We start from the raw sequence: 27543 nt of genomic DNA, 5'->3' as shown, positions 1-27543 counted from the left end.
CCCATTCGAATACTACTATTAAATTAAGCTGGTTTAGTTCATGAAGTTTATTGTGGATGGCTGCGAGGATATCTGGCCTGGTAGATTTATTAGTTTGAAGTGATTGGATAGAGCTAAGACTATCTGAAAAAATAACGCGTTTTGAGTATTGTTTAGTTTTAATCCAGATTAGGGCTTCATAGATGGCTGTCAGTTCTGCTGTATAGACTGATTGGTTTTGAATCTGACAGCCTGGCGTATTTAACTAATTTAGAGTGTTTAGATATTTTTTCTTCAACTACTGCGAAGCCAACCCTACCGTTATCTGGATTTGTTTAGCCATCCGTGAAGATATGGATGTGCTCAGGGTAATTTTCGCTGGCTGCGAACAGGATTTTCTTAAATGGTGGAAATGGAGTTGAATCCGTAGCTTGTTTAATTAGATATGGTGTGTGGCACTCGACTGGCTGATTGATATGGTATAGTGCCACTGGCGTGTTATCTATACCTACTTCTATTTCTATTTTACTAGCTTTAGTGGCAAAAGAATCATTAAGATTTTGATTGGTTTTGAATACTAGTCCTGGTTTAGCTATGATAGGAGTGAGTTCCTGAACTGGGTGATCTAGTTTAAGAGAGTGGATTTTTAGATGATAATTAAGATGTTGAAGATTGCGACGATATTTCAGTGGCATAATGTTAAACTCAACTTCTAAGCTCTGTCCGCTGGTATTTGATGGAACTTTAGCTATGATTCTAAGAGCTTGGTTTTGAATAATATCTAATTTATGTAACAGTTTGGGGGCGGCGCAACTGTAGGCTTGGGCTCCATAATCGATTCTGGAGAGTATGCATACTTTGTAAACCATAAGCATTGCCTCTGTTTGCGCTCCCCAACTGGTACCTGAGATGGCTCTTAACAAGTTTAGAGTATTTTTTGAGTTCCTGACCATGTCATTGATATGGTCGCTAAAGGTTAGTTTTGAGTCAAAAGTTACACATAGAAATTAAAAAAATTTGACTCTTGGAATTATTTTATCACTTGATTTAAGTTGGTGATTATCTGATTTATTGACTTTATTAAAAAGCATATAGACAGTTTTATTACACTTTGATCCAGTATTAATGCTATTTACTATACTGAAACCTACATGTATAAAATGACATTTACTAATTGATACTGGTGGGTTTTGGGGGGTTTGTGTGAGTTTGTGGCGGAGGATTGTACTGCAGACACTATGAAAGGATTTTAAAAATGGAATGGTCCTTGAAACTTGGAAGCTAGCACTAGGGGTCCTGTCCCAGATATTTTGCTTTTAGGTTAAAGAGAATTGGAAGTAATGCTTTTGACAGACATCTAAATTAATCAATGTTCAAGCAATATGTAGAAATATTTTTATTGCAGTATGTTTGTAACAGGCATAATTTGCAGCTCCATATAATATAAATAAAATTGTTGTATTGTTTTTGATGTAATATAATAATCATGACATGTGTATATATATTCAGGTAGATTCTAACTGGTATTTAGAGAATAACTAACAAGCTACGAAGAATTACAGATTATCTGTCCTGAGTGAATTGATGTTGTAAACCTGAGCCTCTGGTGAGGGTTGTATAACATTAATTCACAAGGGACAGATAATCCATAATTCCTCGTAGTGAGTTGATTATTCTCTTTGTTAACCATTGTCAATCTTTAACGATTTTAAAAGTCTATTTACGTTCCAACTGATGTAACAAGCTTGACCAGCCATAACAATATATTCATATGCGCCATTACTGGAGTACACCTAACAGTATCCACGGAAGAATAGTTCCAAAAACAGTCAAAATAATAAAATAAAAACCTTTCTTTTTATATTGGTACATATATTGTGTTTATTAATTTTTGAAAATGATCACAGTAATGTTGTCATATAAACACACACACATGCACATACATACACACACACACAGACAACCTCCACCCTAAAAACCAGTCATTTTATGACGTTAACCTAGAAACCGCCAGTTGTAAGCAGGGCACACATTATGGAAGGAATAGTCGGCGTTATAAAAAGGAATACAGAAAATGTGGCAACAACAAAAGAACCATTGAAGTTAGAAAGGTATTGGTTGCAAGAAAAAACACAAAAACAGCTCGAAAATAACAGAACAGTGCATGACCCATGACACATCCTAGTTTGAGCCAGTTTGTTGCATGTGGCTTACATGTGATTGCGTGCTGTACAATTTAATTGGACTCTGAATCGGACAACTGGAGTATTCATCGCTGTTTAGCTGGATTGTTGGAAGTGTTTTGATGTTCATGATTGTTGGTGTCATCATTGCTTTTGGCATTGATGGTAATGTTGAAAACACCACCATAGATGGGAGCTGAAAACAGACTGTGTACCATGTTGGATACCTCAAGTGTGCGGGACATCTCGCGTGTGTGCGACATCACAGACTTTGACATGTTTGACGCAGTTATTGCTGGTACTGAATATGATGCATTTTCCTTCAATATTGGTGTTGAAGTTGTAAGAACTTTGCTAAGTGTCTAGTACTGTTCATTTGTATTATGCGAATATAAATTTATTGACTGAATGTTTTTGTGTCTAGAAAGTTGCATTATTTGATTATATATATTCATTTTTTCCCCCCGTATATGTTCGTATCATAAAAATATATTTGTAGTTTGTAGTAATAGTTTCACAGATGAATGAAAGCATGAATGAACAAAAAGTAGTCCCGGCAGTATATAATTGCCAATCAAATCTCATCTTTATAAAGCCAGCCAATCAGTAGCTGTAGAAGCAATCTGCACACTGTGCAGAGATTGAAGAAATATTACCCCGTATATTTGAGCCCATATGGGTAATAAACGCTCATATTTCATAGTTTTGTGTACTTTGAGTTTTTATTCTTGTTTTGTTTTTAGTGGGATTTATTCTTTTTGTTTGATTTTTTGGAGGGGTTATTACTACCAGGGCCACAACTAAGACTTTGAAATGTGTAGTCAGTCTGGTTTGGTTGTGCAATTTATAGTTTAAAAATGTACTCATTTGAATGCATCTCTTGTAGATGTAGTGATCCCTGTCAGTGGGCCCATTGAGCTATTTCTTGCTCCAGCCAGTGCACCATGACTGGTATATCAAAGGGCGTAGTATGTGCTATCCTGTCTATGGGATGGTGCATATAAAAGATCTCTTGCTGTTAATCGAAAAGAGTAGCTCATGAAGTGACGACAGAGGGTTTCCTCCCTCAATATCTGTGTGGTCCTTAACCATACGATGCTTGCTAACAAATATTGTCAAGTGTGTCTGTGATTAGCAAAAGGATTATATTTTTGTATTTGTCAGACCGATGCCTGTTTGGTGCTTGTTAACAAATATGACCGGTCGTGGTTAGGCCATCGGTCAACAGGCTGGTAGGTACTGTGTTCGGACCCCAGTCGAGGCATGGGATTTTTAATCCAGATACCGATGCCAAACCCTGAGTGAGTGCTCCGCAAGGCTCAATGGGTAGGTGTAAACCACTTGGTCCGACCAGTGATCCATAACTGGTTCAACAAAGGCCATGGTTTGTGCTATCCTGCCTGTGGGAAGCACAAATAAAAGATCCCTTGCTGCTAATCGGAAAGAGTAGCCCATGAAGTAGTGACAGCGGGTTTCCTGTCAAAATCTGTGTGGTCCTTAACCATATGTCTGACGCCATATAACCGTAAATAAAATGTGTTGAGTGCGTCGTTTGCTAACAAATATTGTCATGTATGTCTGTGATTAGCAAAAGGATTGTATTTTCAGGTCCGTCAGGCCGATGCCTGTTTGGTGCTTGCTAACAAATATTGCCAGGATCCAGACCAAGAGGATGCGGCGAACATCATGCGGGTGATCTCCATAAAAAACTTCTACTCTGAAATCAAGGTCATCGTGCAGCTGCTACAGTACCACAATAAGGTAAGTGTATTCGATGATAATAAATATAAGATAGAAACTTTATCTGGAGAAGGTAATTTTATTAATGACTATTCTCCGTTTATGCCTTCATCACAGTAAAATGTACATATTAATATATAAACTAAGTTTTGATCTTTAGTTTTCTAGCATTATTTGATTGCTATTTTAGATTAAAACAGCATGATCAACTATAGCTTGAATGCAGATAACGAAACAAAACAATTAGGTGGTTTTTGTCGAAGGAATGAAGATGTATTTGTTTACTATATAACTTTATTTCAGGGCTATTTGCTCAATATTCCCAGCTGGGACTGGAAACGAGGTGATGATGCTGTCTGCATTGCTGAACTCAAACTCGGATTCATTGCCCAGAGCTGTCTAGCACCAGGATTCTCCACTCTGATGGCAAATCTTTTCACCATGAGATCATACAAACATGTACGTACCAACATCTCTTCACCATGAGATCATACAAACATGTACGTACCAAAATCTCTTCACCATGAGATCATACAAACATGTACGTACCAAAATCTCTTCACCATGAGATCATACAAACATGTACGTACCATCCTTGATTTATTTCCACAAATTTAATTCCAGTGCTCTACAGGCTTACTTCCAATTTCAAATTTAATTCCAATTCCAGTGCTCTACAGGCTTACTTCCAACTTTTCAAATTTAATTCCAGTGCTCTATAGGCTTACTTCCAACTTTTCAAATTTAATTCCAGTGCTCTACAGGCTTACTTCCAACTTTTCAAATTTAATTCCAGTGCTCTATAGGCTTACTTCCAACTTTTCAAATTTAATTCCAGTGCTCTATAGGCTTACTTCCAACTTTTCAAATTTAATTCCAGTGCTCTATAGGCTTACTTCCAACTTTTCAAATTTAATTCCAGTGCTCTATAGGCTTACTTCCAACTTTTCAAATTTAATTCCAGTGCTCTATAGGCTTACTTCCAACTTTTCAAATTTGTTTTGTTTAATAACACCACAAGAGCACATAGATTTATTATTTATTACTCATTAGCTGTTGGATGTCAGACATTTGGTAATTTTGACTCGAAGTCTTTAGAGGAAACCTACTTAATGTTTTTCATTCGATATACAGACACTGGTTTTCTAAACAAGAAAATATATTTGGTATGAAATGGTAGTTGCCAACAAGTCTCTGTTATCGCAAACATCTTACAATGGCTGTAAACTCAGGACAGTCCCTTTACGGCTCTGTTATCGCAAACATATTACAATGGCTGCAAACTTAGGACAGTCCCTTTACGGCTCTGTTATCGCAAACATCTTACAATGGCTGTAAACTTAGGACAGTCCCTTTCAGGATCCATTCGTATTGTTAGTTTAATAGCCTCTATGTTTTGTGACCCTCACTATCTGCCAAACATATTTTGTCAACAGATTTTCATTAAGCCACTATAATTCTCTTGATATTATCCCCAGTAATGACAGGTCTGATCAGAATTTGATCCCATAGAGCTGTAATTGACATGTTGATTGGTGAAATCCCAGCAGTGCTATTAACTGGTAGTACACTGTTAATCTCCATTGTGCTATTGTCTAGTGATTAACACTTAACTGTCACTGGTGGAAATGCATGAGTAGCTTCAATATTCTTGTTCAAATTAGTTTAGCTGTACAGGACCAGTTACATGTATGGTGATCACTTGACAGATGGATGCATTTGGCCAGATGTTTCCATCATGAATTAGTTACATGAATCGGTGGCATCAGGTAAAATTAAGTGCTAGTAGAAAATATTGATTCAGACATTTTCAGCTGAAGTGGATTTTGAATATAATTTGGTGAATTCTTTTCACTCAGTGTTTTGCTTTTCTTCATAAACTCCTGGTTCTTGAAATGATTAACTATTATAATCCATTTTGTTGTTATCATAATCACCACCACCATCACATGCAATCATCATCAGCAGCATTATCATCATTATCAGTGTAATCACCATCAATACTGCCATCATCATAATCACCTCCACCTTCATCAGCATTATCATCATTTCCACCACCACCACCATCATCATCACCATTAATAATTATTATCACCATCACCATCATTATCATAATTACCATTAATCATTATCACCATCACCATCACCATCACCATCACCACCACCACCATGATCATTGTAACAGTTTAAAATGTAAGCTGATGGTTGATGTTTTGCTTGCAGGGCTGTGACATGGCTCAGTGGCAGGCGGACTACATGCGGGGTACGGCCATGGAGATGTACACAGAGTATTTGTCAAGTGCCTTCAACGCGATGACCTTCCCTGAAGCAGCAGAGTGAGTTCTTTGTACTGCTCTTTCAGTTATTTTCACAACCATAAAACATTCTTACCTTTCCTGCTGTTTCATCCTATGGAGTATCTGTCAAGTGCCTTCAACGCGATGACCTTACACTGTGGTTTTACATAAATATATCTAAATAATATTTTCACATACTAACCATTTGTGACACCCAATAGCCGATGTGTATTTTTTGGCTGGGGTGTCGTTAACATTCATTGATTCCATTCATTCCCTGAAATGAATTCTTTATACTGCCCTTTCAGTAATTTTCACAACCATAAAACAATTCTTACCTTTCTTGCTGTTGCATCCTATGGAGTATCTGTCAAGTGCCTTCAACGCAATGACCTTCCCTGAAGCAGCAGAGTGAGTTCTTTTAACTGCCCTTTCAGTTTTCATAACCAGAAAATAATTCTTACCTTTCCTGCTGTTTCATCCTACGGAGTATCTGTCAAGTGCCTTCAATGCAATGACCTTCCCTGAAATGGGTTCTTTATAAATTATACTGCCCTTTCAGTCCTTTCTTGCTGAGGGATGGGATGTAGACCAGTGGTAAAGTGCTTGCTTGATGCACATTCGGTTTGGGATTGATCTCTGTCGGTAGGCCCATTGGGCTATTTTTTATTCCAGCTAGTAGACCATGATTGGTATATCAAAGGCTGTGGTATGTGCTATCCTGTCTGTGAGATGATGCATATAAAACATCCCTTGCTACTCATGGAAAAATGTAGCAGGTTTCCTCTCTAAGACTATATGTCAAAATTACCAAATGTTTGACATCCAGTAGCTGATAATTCATAAATCATTGTGCTCTAGTGGTGTCGTTAAATGAAGCAAACTTGAGTTAACTTTCTTGCTGTTTTATCGTACTCTTGTCTGAAAGATGAGATAATTTATCTGTGATCCTGTGAGTCTTATGTATATTGAAAAAAATGTTAAAAACTTGCTACTACATGCTAACCTATTATCTTCACTTCCGAGAGAAGGAATGACTTAATTATGATCTTGATTCATAACAAAGTCAATATTTATTTAATGAGTCTATGTCCAGAATGTTGATAACCACAAGTTACATGACTATTAAAAAATAATAATACAGTGGACTCTGTCTAAACCGGATTCTGTGTAATCCGGATCTCTGCGTAAACCGGTCCATTTCTACAGCCCCGTCCAGCTACTGTGTATCTCTTGGGTATACATCTCTGCCTAATCCGTACTCTGTCTACTCCAGACTCCGGATCACAAATCAAGAATGAAAGAACCGTTCATGCATTAATTACCTTTGTCTACACTGGATTGGGATGTGACTGAACGACGGGCTGCTTAATTAGTTGAACAATGATCGTCACTTGCCGAGTAATTAGGATGCGGTCACAAGATCAAATACAAAATGTAATCACACTCGTGTGAAGTTTACTCTTATTGCGGTAGGTCGTTAGATCTGGATTTTCTATTCAAATAATTTCATACGTACGAATAAATAATGTTTTAGGAAATAAAATGAAATTTAACCTAGTACAAATATTAGAACGACCAGAAAAACGTTTAATATCCAGCCACTAATATTTTATGCAGAAAAATATATTTGATATGTAATTACAATCATTAAAAAGTCTTTGTTAGTGGATATCATCTTAATAATTGCAGCAAACTCAGGAATGTCGCTTTAGGTATATTTGTTATGTTTGTGAAATAATTGATTGCAAGTCTGGCTTGTATGACTTTGTTTCCCAACCATCCATGGGTTCAAATGTCATTGTTGATCGCGAGTGGTCGATCATTCAAGAACCATAACTCTGGATGAACTCTGTCTAAACCGGTCCTCTATGTAAACTGGACTATTTCGACGGTACGAAGTGAGTCTGGTTTAGACAGAGTTCACTGTAAACATTTTACTTGCTATACTCTTTGCTGCCATATTGTCAGGTCTAAATTAGCAGTGATCCTGTGAGTCTATGTTTGTTGAAAAAAAAATATATATATTTCTCATCTTCCTTTCTACTACCTCTGATGGTACACCACATTTTGGAGGAGTGTAAGTATCTGCAAGAAACTAGAAAAGATATATTTCGTCAAAAAAATGTGATGTAATCATTTCGATTCCATCCAGAACTTTTATTGCAGTTTTTACGTGATACAGACTTTTATTCTAAATTTTAATATTATATATCTGTGATATTTGTATTTTTACACAGTTCTTTACACTGTGTTTTTATTTAACTTTTGAATTTTTATATTGATTTTTCTCATCACATTATTGTTGCATTTACCATAGTTTGACACCCAATAGCCAATGTACATGTGTATTGTTCATGCTGGGGTGTCGTTAAACATTCATTCATTCATTCATTTCTACTACATGCTGACCTATTATCTTCTCTTCTGAGAGAAAGAATGACTTAATTAAACAGGCCTCAGTGGTGTCATGGTTAAGACATTGGACATAAGGCTGGTAGGTACTGGGTTCGTAGCTTGGTACCGATTCCCACCCAGAGTGAGTTTTAACGACTCAATGGGTAGGTGTACGACCACTACACCCTCTTCTTTCTCACTAACCACTAACAACTAACCCACTGTCCTGGACAGACAGCTCTGAAAGCTGAAGTGTGTGCTCAGGACAGTGTGCTTGAACCTTAAGTGGATATAAGCACGGAAATAAGTTGAAAAAGTCTATATTTACTATGCCCAGAATGTTGATTGTGCTACTATTAAAAAAAAAAAAAAAACAGAAGAAAAAAGTTATATGTTGCTGCCATATTGTTGTGTCTTTTGAGAGAGTGACTATCATCTTGGTTCAGGAAGACATTTCAATAGTAAATCTCCATTCTTGGTAATACACACACATGTGTATATCTTTCTTTAATATTTCTAAAATATTAAAATGGTAATCTCGGATGAGTCAAAGGAAGAAATTCTGTTTCTTGTATAAATTTTACTACAAGTTTCTTAATGAAACATTATGTTTTGATATTTTATCTTTCAGGCTTTGTTTTACAAAACTGAAGCTTTTGCTGTTGGCAATAGAAGTTCGGCAAGAGGATATAAGGGAGAGCACTCTAGCCATCAATCCTGGTCCCAAGGTTAAAATAGAAAATGCTACACAAGGCTTCTTTGTTGCTGAATCAGCTGAAGAAGTTAAAAGGTTATTAGTATATCTTATTATATATTTTTTAGCTGTTATTATCACATACTGGTACAAACCTTAAAACACAAAGTAGGGCCTACAGATTTTGAAAGACTAGTTTTAAGATGTTAATACAATGTTTTAGCTGTTATTATATTGAAAAACATTACAACAGATTTTAATATTAATTTTTTTTAATTTTAGAAGCTGGAATTGTGTATTATATTTTGCCCACAGAAATGTTACTTGATTATTCAGATGTTTTGAACCCTGTGCAGAGCTAATGTATTTGACACCAGAAACTGATAATAAATTGGGGGAGGGTTGTTTTATAGGGTCTTCTATACTTTTTGATTGAAACATTTTTTATTGCTTTTTAAAGAACAAATGGATTAGGCACTAGTTACACAACTTACTAGGCCTTCTCTAAAATACATACATATTACAACAGTAATATATTTTTGCAATTTAAATATAAACAGAAATAAATATTATTGAGAAAGAGAAAGGAGAAAGAATAAAGGAAACAAGGAAAAAAAAGAGATGCAATGAAGTCTTCTCTACTTGGATAAAAAAGGCATTCTTAAACTAAGGCACTTTTATATTTAGGGTTGGGATCTAGCTCAGTCAATAGAGTGCTTGTCTGAAGTGCTTTGGCTGGAACTGGCGTAGGAAGCTCTAATGGTGTGGGGGTTTTTTTGGGGGTACAATGCCTACTACAACTTGCTGGTTAATGAACACTTCTTGATTTGCTATTGATCAAATAATGTGGCTCAATAAAAAGAAAAATATCTTTGTAAAATTTGAAATTTTTAAATATCTATGTAAATCAGATGAAATATATTTGTGTATATCAATTATACATTTCAGAGCTTTCTATTACTGTAAAAGTTGCCATAGTGAGGTCACAGATGTACGAGCTATTAAGAAATGTCGATGTCGACCATGTAAGTGACAGCATTATTATTCTTTAATTACATATATTCAGGGGCAGATCTAGAGAGGGCGACATGGGAGTCCAGACACTACTTAAGAAGAAATGTCTTGTTTTACCTAATTCATTTTTATTAAAGCACTAACATCTGTTTTTCATAATGCATTTAAAACAATCCCTGCAATTGCCCACGGCAACCGGCAATGTCATGGAGTTTTTAGTTCTCCATGGCACTTTTTTGCCTTTGCTTATATTCAGGGTTTTTTCAATTGCATGTGTTTTTTTGCTGTGGACATTGTCTTAATTGCAAGGGTTTGTAAATGCAGAGTTTTCTAATCTTGTATAACCATCAGGATGCTTTAGATTATCAGGGTGGAAATGGTCTTCCACTGAGTTCAAGATGGTTCTTTATTAGAATTTTCATCCTCCCTCAGAAATCCTACACCAAAGCAGAGACCAAGCAGAAAAACATTTGCTACATCATGTTAAGCCAAATGATCACATTGGGGACCAGTTATATAGTTTGCAAACGTTAGCTTCATTCGCTATCGCTAGATATGGGGCAATATATCATAGACAGATAGTCTTTATTACCCTTGTTATCTATAACTAATGTTAGATTCCAGATTCAGGACTGGCACAGACAGTATGGCCATATGGCTGTACCACGTTTTTTTTTTTTTTGGGGGGGGGGGGGGATTATATTTGTTGTATCTGTGAAAATGTCTTTCACAGGTGAATTTAAAAGAGTCTGGCAACCTTGAGCCATACCACTATTTTTTTACACTGTTCCACCCCTGAGATTAATATGTAAATTTAACCTGAAGTCAATGATATACACATTGTATAATTTGTTTCTGAAGTGTCCCCTTATAAATCCTAGACCGGTATTTTGTAGACAAACAGTCTTTATTATCTCGGTATCTATAGCTATTGCTAGATTTCAAATTAACATATATATTTAACCTGAAGACAATGATATATACATTGTATAATTTGTTTCTGAAGTGGCCATGTTCAAGAAGGGAGCAGCAGCCGTTTTAGGTATTTTATTTTGTTAAATGTCTGTGTTCGTACATGTATATCTAAATGGCACACTCCACTTGGACAATTTTAATATCTATTTGTCTTGTAAAGAAAATTTCTCAAGATAATTATATATTTATTTTTGAAGCCTGTCTGTGTCATACATGCATGTTATGGAGGACATGCTGATTTTATGTTTGTTTATAATGAATGTAATATATAAACTTATTTTCATTAAGCTACCTGTATGTACCTGTACACTGCAAATAAATTTTTATTAAGTATCAGGGGCTTTTGTTTAGTGAATTTTCTGTAATATATTGTAGGCATTTTGTTTTATATTATGTGCGTATAACTATATTGAAAATGAGGGTGGGGGAAGAAGTAAAAAGTGATTTTGGGCAATTTTTTTAACATATTTTAAGTTTGAATAGTAATACATAAATTATTAATATTTTTAATATTTGGTTATATTTTTCCAAAATTATTTGTTCTTGTGAGTAGTAAATTACAATAAAATGTATATTAAGTTTTCCTTTTTAGTTACAATTTTACTTAATCAATATTAAGAGAAATTCACTGTTTACTTTTAAGAAGTAAAAAAAAAAATAACGAGATATATTTATCACTTATATTTTAATAACATTACTACGGTATATTTTCAAACAGATGTATCCCTTTATAATTTACTAATCACTAAACTTTAAATACATGTGTTTATTTTTTATAATTAACTACTAACTATCTTTTCTAACAAATATATTTATCCCTTTATAATGTTTATAAATTTTTCTCTTTTTAAAAAAATATATCTATACTAGTTTTTATTTCTTTATATTGTGTACTAAATTCACAATATTTTTTAAAAACACAGCACATCTAACTAATAGCATGAAAGTTGCATGAATATTACTGAATGTTGTTGATGTATCTGTATGTTTATATTCATGTTTAATTTACTGATACATATATTATATTTCATATTTACTTGTCTGACTGTTTTATTTCTGAATGCTGTAAAAACTGTACATTATTTTATTAATATTAGTATGCATGAAAACTGAACTGTCTCACTCATATTTCAGATTACCTATTTGCACACTATAGCTAAAACAATACTTGGTACATTAAGATAGCTAAATATTTTATTTACAAGTCTTTAAATTAAAAACAATAATTATAATCAAAAATAGCATGTGTTTAGTTTGTATTAATGATGTTAAGTGGTTTTGCATGTGTATTTGTTCTATTTGAAAATTCTCTCTTTTTTTAATAACAAAGAAGTTATATACATTGGTATCATAAACCAATAACAAAATTTGCCAACATTATATATATATGAATTAAAAAAACCCAACAGTATAGCAATTTTTTTAATAGATTATTTAAATTATTTAAATACTTTAAATGTAAATGTCAATAGAATTTTTTTATTATTATTATGCTTTGAAGAATTACTTTGTCTAGACTCACTGTCTCACTAGATTGATTTTTTAAAGACACATTTTGAGATACATGTTTAACATTAAAAAATTGTCTTTGTAATTGACGGCTGACAACTGAAATTGATTACAGTCACTCTTTGTGAAAATCAGATCAATTCTCTGTATCATATTTTTCTTAACAGTTTTTTTAGTGGGAAGAGATATATGAATAATGAATAGGAATGATGAAAAGGTGCATAATTTGAGAAATTAATAAAACTACTTTATTTTTTTTATTTTCTGAATGCATTAAAAAAACAAATCTTCTGGAAAAAAATAATAAATCTACGAAATGTTTGACATCCAATAGCCAAGGATTTAACAAAATAAACTTTAACTTTCTCCTGAAAATCAGGGGCAGGATGTAGTTCAAAATCAGGGGCAGGATGTAGTTCAAAATCAGGGGCAGGATGTAGTTCAAAATCAGGGGCAGGATGTAGCTCAGTTGGTAGAGCACATGTTTGAGGTGTTTGGGTAACAGGATGAAATCCTCAATGGACCCAGTCTCTGATTAATTGATCTTTGTGTTCCCCCAACCCACGCACACACACACACACTTCCAACCAGTGCTCCATGTCTAGTATATCAAAGGTCATATGTGCTGTCCTGTCTATGGGAAAGTGCACATAAAAGGTCCCTGCTGCTAATAAAAAAAAATGTAGCAGGTTTTCTCTGAAGATTTTTTTTATCGAGGTTCGTGATTTTGGACATACCCTTTTTGATTGTTAGCCCTTGTTAGTCTTGAAACTATATTGCATTCTGTCAGCTTCATATGACTCCAGTTTAGACTAGTACAGCACTCACCTGATGCGTGATCAATCTAGGATTGATCCCCTTTGGTGGGCCATATAACCATAAATAAAATGTGTTGAGTGCATCCTTTTTCCATTGGGCTATTTCTCATTCCAGCCAGTGCTCCACAACTGGTGTAATAAAGGCCATGGTATGTCTATCTGTGGGATGGTGCATATAAAAGATCCCTTGCTGCTTATCAGAAAGAGTAGCCCATGAAGTGGCGACAGTGGCTTTCCTCTCTCAATATCTGTGTGGTCCTTAAAGGAATGCTAAAGCAAGGCTTTTGGACATAATGATACATAATGCACATTATTGCTTAATATCAACAAGTATAATCGTATAGTTAATTAATAAAACGGTTAAATGTGACGGCTATTATATATAAGGGCGCAGCCATTTTGTACCATCTGTGTGAATATGCCCTCTGGCGAGCTGGTGGTTACGTAATACCTAACGTGTCACATCAGGAATTAGTCTTCGAACTGAAGAAACAAAACATACCTGATTTTTGCGGATGCATCGCAATGTTCTGTAATAATATCTATCCCAGTAACACAGCAACGTGTATATGTGGTTTATTTTTCAATACAAAATAAACCACCATTATCAAAGTGTTGAAATAACTGTATTATATTTTGTATATAAATTAACCCACATACTAAAATAATAGTCGAAGTGTTTTCTTGCTTAATTGGTCTTTTCTTTACCCTGTACCTGTGGTTCTTGATTGGCAGGTGTATATTTAGATGTTCCCTAGACACTGTGTCTAGACACTAAAAAGATGTGCCTCTTTTATTAAGATCACAGGGTATTGTGTGATAACCTCAAATCGTAATGGACTTTGCCAGCTTTATTACTGTAAGTAATTCTGTAAAACCCTGGATTAAGTAGACTTTCCCATCTAAAATCACAAAACTTACCAATTACGTAGTCCCAGAGAAAAGAAAATTATCACTTGGGTATTGTGAGTGGTCATTTTTGCTCGAAGGTATCCTACCAATAGGCCTAATAATATGCATTTTTTCTTTGGATTTTTAAAAGAAAAAAATACTATAACTCCATTTCGTTATATTGATGCAAATTGAAATATATTTAGTTAAATAGTTTATTATACTATCAAGTCATTTATGTTGTTTTACAAGTCAGGTTGATGAAAGCGAAGTGCCTTGTCGTAAATTAGAGCATTTGTTTACACTGTGCATAATAAAGAAGTTGGACCTGAGCTGACGTCACTTCGCCCCAAGCTATACCACCGGACATCACAAAAACGAAACAAAATGGCTGCCCCCAGTTAGCAGGAATAATCATGGTTTTTTATTAATTCTAAAATTACGCGTTTTTCATTTGTTAAAGTGTCAGTATGTGTTGGTGGTCATGGTATGCATCTTTCCAACACATAAGGCTCTTGTTGGAGTTTAGTCTACCTTTAACCATATGTCTGAAACCATATAACCGTAAATAAAATGTGTTGAGTGTGTCATCAAATAAAGCATTTCCTTCTTCCTTCCAGTTTAGACTAAGTTAACTGTACTAAAACAGTGCATAATAAATATGTTCAATGAAAATTCCACTTGGGTAATATAATAATGTTCCATTATGAGATTATTTTTGTTCTTTTCAGCTCGACCGCATGTTAATAGTGTATTTGATGAAGTTACATATTCAGATCAGTTTGGTAGGATCTTTGGGGTTTAGCTATTGTAGCTGCTTAATAAACTAAAATTCACATCACAAATGTTTGGTGGCAAGCAAATATGACTATACAGAAATACAATTTCTGCCAGAAAAGATATTCACGGATATGCCATTTAAATACACATTATGTTAATCCACTATGTTTGGCATTATAAAATGTTAAATTTGAAACTCAAATTTGACTCCAGTCCAGTACTTTTTCATGAATGGAGAGTTATGATACCCTGACTTAAAATGCACCAGTAACTAATAATATATGACTCATAATGTGAATACACTTTCTGATTTTTGTTTGTTACTTCAGGACAAAAAGTGTGTATTTATAAAAGGTGACATACAGATTTTTAATGCTTTCATGTCAAATATGTATTTTAAAAAAGGGTTTTTAAACATGGGAAGTTTTAGCTGATGTGAATATGAAGCCCATGATTTCAATATGATACATTATTTAATAATTAAAAACTTCAATAATCCATATGGCTTGATAAGGTAGCTTCATAAAACTAATTTTGTATTTTGGCATTATCTATATCAAAGTTTTTACAGTATTGTATATGGCATATCCAGTTTATTGACTGGCAGAATTGCTAGGATACTGACACTCACATTGCATTGGTTACTAGTTGTCATGGTTGACTGCTTTATTAATGTTTTTCCTTTACTAAGAAATAAATTTGACTCACATTAACAATAACATGTTGTGGATTTTGGTATTTCCCAGACATATGTTTATTAGAATTGATACATTTATCCATAGTTGAATTTTTAGATATATTTTGGTATTGATGGTAACATTAACTTTTATAATTAAGGATTTTCCTTTTTTCGTAGTTAGTTTTTATTTCTTTATATAAAAAAAACCCTCACATTAATGAAAGTGTCATTTTGTCAGATACGGTGTTGGTTATATCAAGATGTCCTTCCATTATTGTTTATGCAATAACTTGAAGATGTGGCTTTTATTGTAAATCTTATGTTACTAACATGGATTAAAATATCAAAGAATTTGGTCATTGTTTGACAAAGTTATTAAAAATAAAATTCCCTTAATGTACCTTGCACATTTCCCCTTTAATACTCTGGCACACTAAGTCTAACCCTTACTATTACTATTATTATTACTATTACTATTATTATTATTTTTTTATTTTTTTTTAATTATTATTATCATCATCATCATCATTATTATCATTATTATTATTATGTTATTGAAATTAAAACATTTATTTGATATGCTTATTCACCCTATTGGTTGCTTTAAAACACTTCGAGTTTCCATCATGTTATAATATATTAAAATTTCATTGTATTGTAGTATTATTTGACTATACATCTTTACACACTGCTTTGCTTGTGAGCGGTCACACTGTGCAACTTATAGTAATGATCTGTATCACACAAGCTTAAATTGTGACAATTGTAATTGCATGTATGCTATGTTGTACAGGAATTAAAATAATTAGAACCAGCCCTATTTCCTATTATATGACTAGTGGTACACATATAGCTGTATCTCATATGAAGGTAATATATAACCAGTAATGTTCATAACATATTATAGTATTCAAGTGTATACAGTCACATATATACACGACAGATCATTGCTGTTAGTTAAACTTTGAAAATCTGATAGTACCTTTAACTGTACTGTTGTTGATTCAATTTCAAATATTAATCTGTTGATACAATTTAAAAACAAATTTCTCTTTTTTTTTCCCCTCTTTTTTTTTGGGTTGATGCAATAAAGTTATACTTTTACAAAATTATACTTAAATGTTTAAGTAAATATTTTATAAAATTTTGTCTCATGTAAATTTAAAAAATTTGGTTTAGACTTTTTTGTGTGTGTGTTTTTTGCTACATATAACTGACAGAATAAGAATGGATTGCAAACTTACTACATTTATTTAAAACATTTAATATGCCCATGAAATATCAAATGTATTACACATTTGTAATATTTACAATTTTTAAAAGAAAATCTAAATATTAATGATTTTATGAGATTAACATATTTGATTTAAATGGGCTTACAGTTGAACTGGTCAAGCAAATAATATTTATGCTTCTAAATTTTAGCATTAACATGGCTAAGAAATGCTAAAAGTTAGATATTACCTAGCATTATGCTATGCATCATGTCATGATTGCTTGCTAAAGCATATATCTTGAGGTGGGACAGGAATTGATTGATGTGTTATCGGTCTGGGCTATTTGTTCTTCCAGCCAACACCCAATAGCAGATATTTTTTTGTGCTGGGGTGTTGTTAAACATTCATTAATTTATTCATTGCATTCATTCTAGCCAGTGCACCACGACTGGTGTATCAAAGTCCATGGTATGTACTGTCTTGTTTTATGTCATGGTACATATAAAAATTCCCTTGCCATTAGTGGAAAAATGTAGCAGGTTTCCTTTCTTAAACTACATGTCAAAATTACCAAATGTTTGACATTCAGTAGCCAATGATTAATAAATCAGTGTGCTCTAGTGGTGTCGTTAAACAAAATAAATTTTAACGTTTTGTATTTTGAGACAGTAATTTATTAAGAAAAACTAGTAATTTTTTAATTTGAATTAATTCAGTTTGCAATAATTAGGTTAGCTTTACTTTGTGTCTTTATCAACAATATCATTTTCAACACAAAAACCTTTTGTTATTAAACATTTATATGAACATTTATGTGTATGACATACCCACCCATTAACACATACTGTAATTAAAATATATGTATGGTTAATGTTGAATGAATTTGATGTTAGCATAATGAGAGTTAATTCACACTGAAAAGTTACCTTTACTTTAATGTAATTAATAATGAAGAGGTTTTTTTTTTTTTTATCCTCACTTTTAATTTATAAATATTTTAGCAAAACTTTCCATGCAGTATGTAAAATAAACTACATGTATAGGTAAATGGAACAATGGTGGGGGAATTAGGCACCACTGTCAAACTATCTCAAATTAAACCAAATCACAACAATTTTGAAAGATCTGACAATATTTATTTCTTATGGAAGATTATATTTTGAAACAAACTTTTAAAAATATGTTTTGAAGCTGTCTTGGAACATATTCACTTATTGTTCATATAGATAATTTATTTAGTCCTATCTCAATTAAAGAATGCTGAAAAAAACTATTTAATTATGTTCTGAGGTTTTCTTTCTGAAGTAAAAAAACACAATTTTTAACTTTGAGGATATGAAGAATTCATTTCCAAAATAAAATATATCAATTTTTATCATGTTTATTTTGTTGCAGCATGATGTAGAATATAACACACGAAACTCAGTTTTAAAATTAACATCCCCTTCAGTTGGATTGTGTTTTCATAAAAACTGTATGGCCATATTGTTAGAGTTGTACTAACTAACAGAATACCTTCAGTGCTAACTCCAAAATCTGGAACTATGTACATACAGTTGAATCCCGTTGGCTCGAACACTGTCAGTGCACAAGACCTAACCATTCGGTCAACATCGTGTAAGTCAAACTCGGAACTTTGTTTTTGGTTCAAGGGTTGCAGTGTATATAACTTTTCTGATTTTGAACTAACAAGATTCTACTATATCACATTTTAGAAATGAATTCTTCAATCATGTATACGAATGATGTTGATAAAGACACCAGTAGAGTTGGCCAGTTTGTGTTTGTGTTTGTATTTTTGTTTGATCACAGTTTGGTTTGTTTTATGCAGCCCTTCAGCGATCTGAAACCTCTAACAACCCCCGTGCTACACCACTTGTTCCTCCCATAGACGGTAATGCACTCCTGTCAACATCACATAATTATTTGATATTTATCCCATGCATATAAATGAGTATAAAAAAAATTGGTCACTTAAAACTCACTCCTGTTAACAATCACAACAATTAATACAGCTTTTTGTTCTTACATCCCTGTTAAAAGCATTTAGTAAAACAAACCATTATTTTTTCTTTTCATTGAAAGATGTAGGGTTTAAGCTGGATACCAAAAATTAATAGCAATTTGGTGATTTGGATCAGAAAATGTGTAGCCAAGTTTAAGTAACATTTAGCTATTTAACAGAATTCTTTTTTCAAATAGATATCAGTTTTTCTGCCAGAAAGAAAATTTTGGATATGACACTATGGAATTGAATGCAACCAGTCTGGGGGTCCTTCTCCCAGAAAGAAAATGGGTTATGTTTAGGGTTTGGGTCAAGCAAATCATACAATAATGATAAGAGTAATTAATTTTGTCAAAAAGCTAACTTAAAATAAAAAATCTGCAAAAATATTTGGGTATTGCGCCATACCCATTTTACCCGCTGTCAGAAACCCTGGCTATACAAATAAAAATGACACACCATTTTTAAATTAGCTTTTTTTATAAATTAGTAATGAGATATATTTGCCAAAACAAAAATTTCATTGAAAGATGTAGGGCTTATGCCAAAAATTAATAGCAATTTGGTGAATTTGATTAGAGAATTCTTTTTTATATTAGCTATATACACATACAAAGGATACACAGCTTTTTGGTGAATTGGTAATGACAACCGGCCTCAGTGGCATCGTGGTAGGCCATCGGTCTACAGGCTGGTAGGTACTGGGTTTGGATCCCAGTCGAGGCATGGGATTTTTAATCCAGATACCTTACCAAACCCTGAATGAGTGCTCTGCAAAGCTCAATGGGTAGGTGTAAAACACTTACACCAACCAGTGATCCATAACTGGTTCAACAAAGGCCATGGTTTGTGCTATCCTGCCTGTGGGAAGTGCAAATAAAAGATCCATTTCTGCTAATCAGAAAGAGTAGCCCATGTAGTGGCAACAGCGGGTTTCCTCTCAAAATCTGTGTGGTCCTTAACCATATGTCTGACGCCATATAACCGTAAATAAAATGTGTTGAGTGCGTCATTAAATAAAACATTTCTTTCTTTCTTTTGGTAATGACATATCAAGAGTTGCATTTGGCCAACGGCAGCGTAAACTCTAAATATGTACAAGTTTTGGCTTATATTAAAAAGTTGTAACACAGTATTTATATTATCCCAATGTTTTCTATGTGTCCCGACACCTATTTTGATATTTATCCCTTGCATGTACACTCAAACTTGTGTTCAAAACCCATATAAAAGAGTATTTAAAAATGGCCACTTTTAACTTATGACTACTTACTATGTACAGGTTAAGTTGTACTGTATTAGATTAAGTGTCAGAATAATAAGGTGGCTTTTTAATGTAGTTTTTTTTGTTTTAACACCAGTGGCTGCATTAATAATAGGGTTGACTGTATACCCACTAATTATTAACTGAGAATCAAGGATCGAAATTGCTTGTGATATTTTAGTCTGGAAACAAAGGCTAGAAACAGAGAAGATGTTCTAGACCATTTGTACTGATATCAACTTTACTCTTAGTTTATGTATATTTAAACTAATCTTCTTTTGTTTTGTTATTTATTTATTTATTTGTTATTTATTTATTTATTTCATTTTTACAATATCTAATTTAGCAATTGTCTTCCTAATATTGACATTGTTGGTACTAATTTCTTAATCCAAATAGTTGTACAATGTTTTGAGATGGAAAGCAAAAGCTGCATGTAAAATTAACAAGCATATATTGTGTCTTTTGAGTGGTGGTTGTCTTTTGCTCCCTGACAGTTTTAAACTTTGCAGAATAGTAAAGGCTTTAGATTGAACTCAAATTTATTAAATGTGTTCTTTAAAAATCTATAATAATCCTGTTTTAGGCAACAGCACTGTAAAACTATTCATTATATATATATATATATATATATATATATATATATATATATATATATATATATATACAGTGAAACCTCGATAATCCGGACAGTATTGGGTTTTTTTAAAACGTCCAGACTAACGAAGTTTCGGAGTACTGAATCGTCCATAGAGTCAGTGATGTTTATTTTTTCTCCCAGATTTTTGGCTTTTTCTATCAACATTTGATCGTTAATAGCTGCATTTTTGCTAGACATGTCACTTAACCATAAGTACAACGCCTCATCTAACTTTTGGTTCTTGGCATTTCGAGCCCGTGAGAGTGACGCTTCGTCCTCTGCAATCTTCAGCCATTTTTCTTTATTTTTGAGAAAGTCACCAATCGTTGATTTTCCGATTTCATGACTAAAGGTGTTACCAAAATGTTTTGACATGCTATCTAGACTGGCTTTCATATTTGTTAGTTTGTACTGACATATTTCTTGTTTCTCAAATGCTGTAATTTCGTGACGTTTTCGTTTTTTCTGTTGGCTAGCCATGACAATAAAAAGCGATTTGTGTCAAAGTAACATCCACGGATGTTTTATGCAATCTCCAGTTGATTACTGTTGCTCAAACCAGCATTCCCAAGCATAGACAATTCCTATTAATTAACTGTTCAAAGGCATGTGTTAACGACTGCAGATAAGTGAACACTACGCAGCCACGCTTCAAACAAAACCGAGGTGTGATACCCTGTGCAGCCATGTTGACGGCTACGGTTCACACAACAATGATGCAGTTACTAATTAATCTGCGATCAAACGATTTTAAGTTCTTAAATGGCCTCCGGTTAAATGAAGCATTAAGCTGTTATTTTTTACACTTCATTTTGAATAATGGCCGTCCGGTTCCAGAAGCCGAATTTCATGATTAACGAACACATTTACAACATAAGAAGTTAGTTTTTTGGTTTTGCTGTCCGTAAGGCGGGGTTTCCGGACTACTGGAGTCCGGATTATCGAGGTTTCACTGTATATATATAGAGAGAGAGAGACAAAGACAGAGACACACACATACACACAAACTTTACCAAAGATACCATTAATCTAAATTAAATATTGTAAACGTGTTGGTTTTTTTCCTTTTACAGTTTCAGCCAAGGAGAAAAAACCTATGCAAACTGAGTCCAAAGCAGGTTCTCATACACAAGTGTAAGTATCGGCATTTGCCACGTTAATAATTAAATATTTATTTTAACTTTTTAGTGAAATAAAAAAAAACCTGGTAGCCCATCAACTGCAGTCTTACAGGAAAAACTAATTTTTTAATCTTGATAACATTTTGATCTTGAAACAAAAAAGTGAAAAACTTGAGAAACAGTTCTAGTCCAGTTGTCTTGATATAATAAATTCTATAGTTGTATGATATCTTTAATTTTCCTGTCCTGGATAAAGGAGCCGGCAAAAGTCGACACCTGCACCCATGACAGGCCTGTGCTACAACAGCTCATTCTGAATATGACCTGACCTGACCTGACCTGACGTGACCCAATACTTTAAGATAGAGAGCAAAAGCTGCTTGTAAAACTGATTAGGTCATAAAGCATATTGTATATTTTGAGTGGTAATTTCCACTTGTATCATGTCAATTTCAAGCACTGTTTTGTTAAAAAAATCGTCCTTTTCTTACTTTATATAATTTTCTCAGGAATGTACTTGCTGAACTTAGCTACCATGGCCATATTTTCAAAACTGTCTTAGAGCTATGAAATCGTAAAACCATCGTAAGCTATGACGTCATTACAGCACACACCATAGTGACGTCATAGCTTACAATGGTTCTACAATCTCGTAATGCTAAGTTGGCTACAAAAATATGTGCCCAGCTTTGGAAGACAGAAACTTCCTACTTTGAAATGCAACCTTTTGCAATTGCCCACAACAATCGGCAATGCCGTGGAGATTGCTGACTTCTTTTTGCTGTGGGCTACATGTATATTCAGTCTGTTTTTCCCAGGTTTGTTTTTTTGCCATAGACATTCTTGACACATTAACTTGGATCCCTGGCTTAATAATGTTGCTGAATGTATGTCCGCTGTATCATTTGCAATGTTACAGATTTCAGTTGTGTGGTAAAGAGGAGTCTGATTGCAAGATAGACTCGACAACTGTTGAACCAAACACTAAAAGTGGTCGAAAGAAACGGACCCGCAGTAAACAGAAAGAAAAGCAGATGCATAAAATATCACCACGATGTGCAGTGTAAATAAAACATTTAGAAAACTTTGCTTGACTTTATTAATTTCCCCCATAATGAAGTTGCTGGTTTTTCGTTTTGCTAATAAAATGTTTATATTAATGAAGTTGGTATGCTGTTCCCAGCATGAAACTTAAATGTCTAGTATTATGATAATAATGAGAGTTCTGGATATGTGGTTTCTAGCCATTGTTTGTTTATGTGAATTACGTACAATCACCTCTCACTATTGACAACATCACCATCATTGGTGTGACCAGCATTTCATTAATTCATTTATTTATAACCACTTAAAGCTCTGGGTCTGGGTATGGGTGTGGGTAATTTTTGGCATGTTTCCATCAGAGAACTGTTAAAGCATGCCTGTCGTGGGCACAACCTTTGACTTCACCAGAGAGTTTTATCCATGACAGGAGGCTCTGGGTCTGAATGAATATTGTTTTTATTCCATTCATTCATATCTGATCTCGCTCAACACTTGATGTAATTAGTATTCTTTTAATGGTTAATTTTAAACAGTTAGCAATTTTGTCCATCCTGTATATTTTGTGTGCTGAACTGGAATTATATATATTTTTTTATTACTGGTCCAATGGGAATAATTTCCTAAATCTTTTAACTTAAATTGTGTTTGTAGCAATTACACATTTTCAGAATCTGCATTGTTTACCTTTTCTACTTAATTTTAAAAACTATATTTCATTTAAATAATTTTAATCATATCTTTAGATTACAGTCAAACCTGTCTTAAGCGGTCACACAAGGGAGTAGATAAAAGTGACTGCTTAAGTCAGGTGGCCGCTGAGTACAGGTTGTCACATATTATATAGTCTTTAAAACATTTGTTGTTTCTTATTTTACCATCTGCACTGCTAATCAATGGATGTGTGCTTCACAGTTGACTATAAATCAATATTTTGACAGAAATAATGCAAATGGAATGTATTAAATTAACCGTTCTCAACAAGTTTGTTTTCTTTAATTCTTTAATTTAATTATTTAATTCCTACTTCATGCAGTGTATTGTCATAGTAAGTGAATCTACAAATGTCAAGTGTAGCCTGCCCTGAGGCAATTAGATGCATGCCAGAGTCATACTTTCTTAATTGATACACTGAATGGGTACTAGTATTTCTAAAGGTGTGAAGATCGGTTATTTGCTGCACCTTATAGCCGTTGTTAAAATACCATTTCTATATAATAGTAAAACTTTACTCTGGCCGCTTAATACAGGTATTTTAGCGATTTGTGATCCGATTTAGGTGGCAGCTGGCCGCGTTAGACAGGTGACCACTTATTGCAGGTGCATTTACATTATAAATCGTTTGGGAGGGGAAAAAAGTGGCCACTTAAGGCAGGTGACCACTGAATACAGGTGGCCGTTAAAACAGGTTTGACTGTATTTTGAAGCCGTTTTTTCTTTAGAAGTGTTTTTTCTTATTATTACTTAGATGTGATTTTTTAAAATTGTTTTATTTAAAACTGTTCAGATACACTTGCAAATGATGAGAAATACACTTATATGAATACTCAAAGATATATTCATACCACACACCAGGAACATAACATTATACAAAAAACATACATACAACAAATATTAATGTGTAAATAATTAGTTTTAACACTAACTTACCAGATTTATATGAAATGCATTTTGTCTAAGCACAGTATATGTTCAAATAACATGCATAATAATATAATCATAGGTTGACCAACTACCGGTACATTTTAAAGAAATATCTACAAAATTTGTTTTCATATTTACCACCATTTATAGATCTACAAGTGCTGGAACGTATTATTTGAGAAGTACATGGGGTTTTTTGTTTTAGGGATGTGGGTTGGGGTTGTTTTTAAAAAAAATTAAATCAACTGTTAGCGAATGTTTCCAGTTGACTAATATATAACAAAAACCAGACTTGTAAACTACACACCACACTAGTTATTATCCACATAGTTCCAGATATTCAGGGAAATATAACCAGTATGATCCACATGTGTCATAATGATTTCATGTGCACAACAAATGACATAATTTTGTGAAGCAACCTCATAACTTAATGCAACTTCCCCAGTCTTAAATGTGTGTAAATACTTATCAAAATGACGTTTATTTACGTTTGAAACATTTTGACATGGTCTCAGCTTGTTATTAATAAAAATAATATTTTGGATAATGTGGATAATAAAGAAATTATTACACATGTGTGTGAATCATACTGATTTATGAAACTCATGTCAGGATTCATGTATTACCCTCGCTCTTGCTCGGGTAATACAGTAATCCTGACACTCGTTTCGTAAAATCAGTACGACACACAAGCTCGTATAATAATCTCTATTTATATACTGGATTATCTTCATGTCAATCGAACAAAATGACACCATTCTAGCCTGACTATATTAAGCTGCTTCATTATATGGCATAAAAATAATAATGGAACTTGCATCAGATTTTTATACTGCTATTGTATTCAAATATGCATTAGGGGCGGGACATAGCTTGGTGATACAGTGCTCGCTTGATGTGCGCTCAGTCTGGGATCGATCCCCATTGGTGGGCCCATTGGGCTATATCTCGCTCCATCTAGTGCACCATGACTGGTATATCAAAGGCTGTGATATATGCTGTCCTTTCTGTGGGATGGTGCATATAAAAGATCCCTTGCTGCTAATCAAAAGGAGTAGCCCATGAAGTGGTGACCAGTGGGTTTCCTCTCTCAATATCTATGTGGTCCTTAACCATATGTCCGATGCCATATAACCGTTAATAAAATGTGTATTGTTGAGTGCATTGTTAAATTAAACATTTCCTTCCTTCCTTCCTTCAAATATGCATTAGTAAATACTGTGATATATTTTTCATTTATGTAGAGAAATCACCCAGTATGGGCAGCTAACACATACAAACAAGTAAGAATATACACAAATACCGTATTTGACGTATTAATTGCCCTGCAGCAATTAATATATACAATCCTTGTATGTTTCAGAAGAAAAAAATTACTGGGATAAAGTTAAATATCATTTACTCATTTTAGAAAGAAAACATATAAGATACTTTATATATGGTCTTTGGTCTAATAATATATATTTTTTAATCAGGACATAAATCAAATTGGTTAATATTAAGAGTACACTGCCATAGGTAATTAATCAGCTGAAGAATACAGCTTAATAACACCACACCTACACCCTTCCCCAACACACATCACACACATGCACACCACTCACACTCATAAACCACTTACACACATCGTGTAATGCATTAACACATAGTAGATTCATACAACGTGATATAATAATATAAAGCTGACTTCAGCAGAAAATATTATTGACATTATTAACACATAACCGTATCTAACAACACACATATGTGCCAGACAACACATGTACTCAAATAACACAAAATAACAACACAACAAATAGCAGGGGCTGCCATTGATTTAGTAACGGTGGGATCTAGCTCAGCTGGTAGAGTGTTCGCCTGAGGTGCTTGGGTCGAAGGATCTCGAATCCCATTGGTAGACTCATTCTCTGATCCCAACCAGTGCCCCATGATTGGTGTATCAAAGGCTGTGGTATGTGTTGCCCTATCTATGGAAAAGTGCATATAAAATTTATCTTGCTGCTAATGGTTTCCCCATAGACTATATTATGTCAGAAGTACCAACACCAAAATTTTATCATCCAATAGCAAGATGATGAATAAATCAGTGTGCTCTAGTGGTGTCATTAAACAAAACAAACTTTAGTATTTTTATTCAAGTAATCACTTATTTGCTAATGGATATATATATATATATATATATATATATATATATATATATATATATATATATATATAAACCTGTGGTAGATCTGTGGACTAAAGCCAACCAATATAGATATCCACTTTGTGGTTTAAGTGGAGCTATCACTTTGGTCCATATTACTCGTTCCAGCCAGTGCACCACAACTGGTATATCAAAGGCTGTGGTGTGTGCTATCGTTTTTGTGTGTGTGTGGGGGGGGAGGGCACGTAGCCTAGTGGTAAAGGGCTCGTTAGATGCATGGTCGATTTGGGATCAATCCCCGTCAGTGGACCCATTGGACTAGTTCTTGCTCCATCCAGTGCACCATGGCTGGTATATCAAAGGCTGTGGTGTGTGCTGTCCTTTCTATGGGATGGTGCTTATAAAACATCCCTTACTACTAATGAAAAAAATGTAGCGGGTTTCCTCTCTAAGACTATTATGTGAAAAAGTACCAAATGTTAGACATCAAATAGCCATGATTAATA

At 33.8% G+C, this 27543-nt stretch overlaps 1 protein-coding gene across 4 annotated transcripts in view; it reads left to right on the top strand.

The window, feature by feature from the left end:
• Nucleotides 1–27543, top strand: part of LOC121378274 (calcium-activated potassium channel slowpoke-like) — a 137838-nt gene that overhangs the window by 81032 nt on the left and 29263 nt on the right. For 3 of the 4 annotated variants that reach the window (XM_041506357.1, XM_041506356.1, XM_041506358.1), the window contains exons 10-17: nucleotides 3771–3923; nucleotides 4206–4361; nucleotides 6126–6238; nucleotides 9228–9386; nucleotides 10239–10315; nucleotides 19005–19067; nucleotides 22156–22216; nucleotides 26136–26174. In XM_041506357.1, the coding sequence (XP_041362291.1) occupies nucleotides 3771–3923; nucleotides 4206–4361; nucleotides 6126–6238; nucleotides 9228–9386; nucleotides 10239–10315; nucleotides 19005–19067; nucleotides 22156–22216; nucleotides 26136–26174 (821 nt within the window). The remainder of the gene's footprint in view (nucleotides 1–3770; nucleotides 3924–4205; nucleotides 4362–6125; nucleotides 6239–9227; nucleotides 9387–10238; nucleotides 10316–19004; nucleotides 19068–22155; nucleotides 22217–26135; nucleotides 26175–27543) is intronic. The other variant, XM_041506359.1, reaches the window with a different exon arrangement.

Source organism: Gigantopelta aegis, chromosome 8 (assembly GCF_016097555.1).
Source record: "Gigantopelta aegis isolate Gae_Host chromosome 8, Gae_host_genome, whole genome shotgun sequence".
Lineage (NCBI taxonomy): Eukaryota > Metazoa > Mollusca > Gastropoda > Neomphalida > Peltospiridae > Gigantopelta > Gigantopelta aegis.
This window is presented reverse-complemented; position numbering and strand designations above follow the sequence as displayed.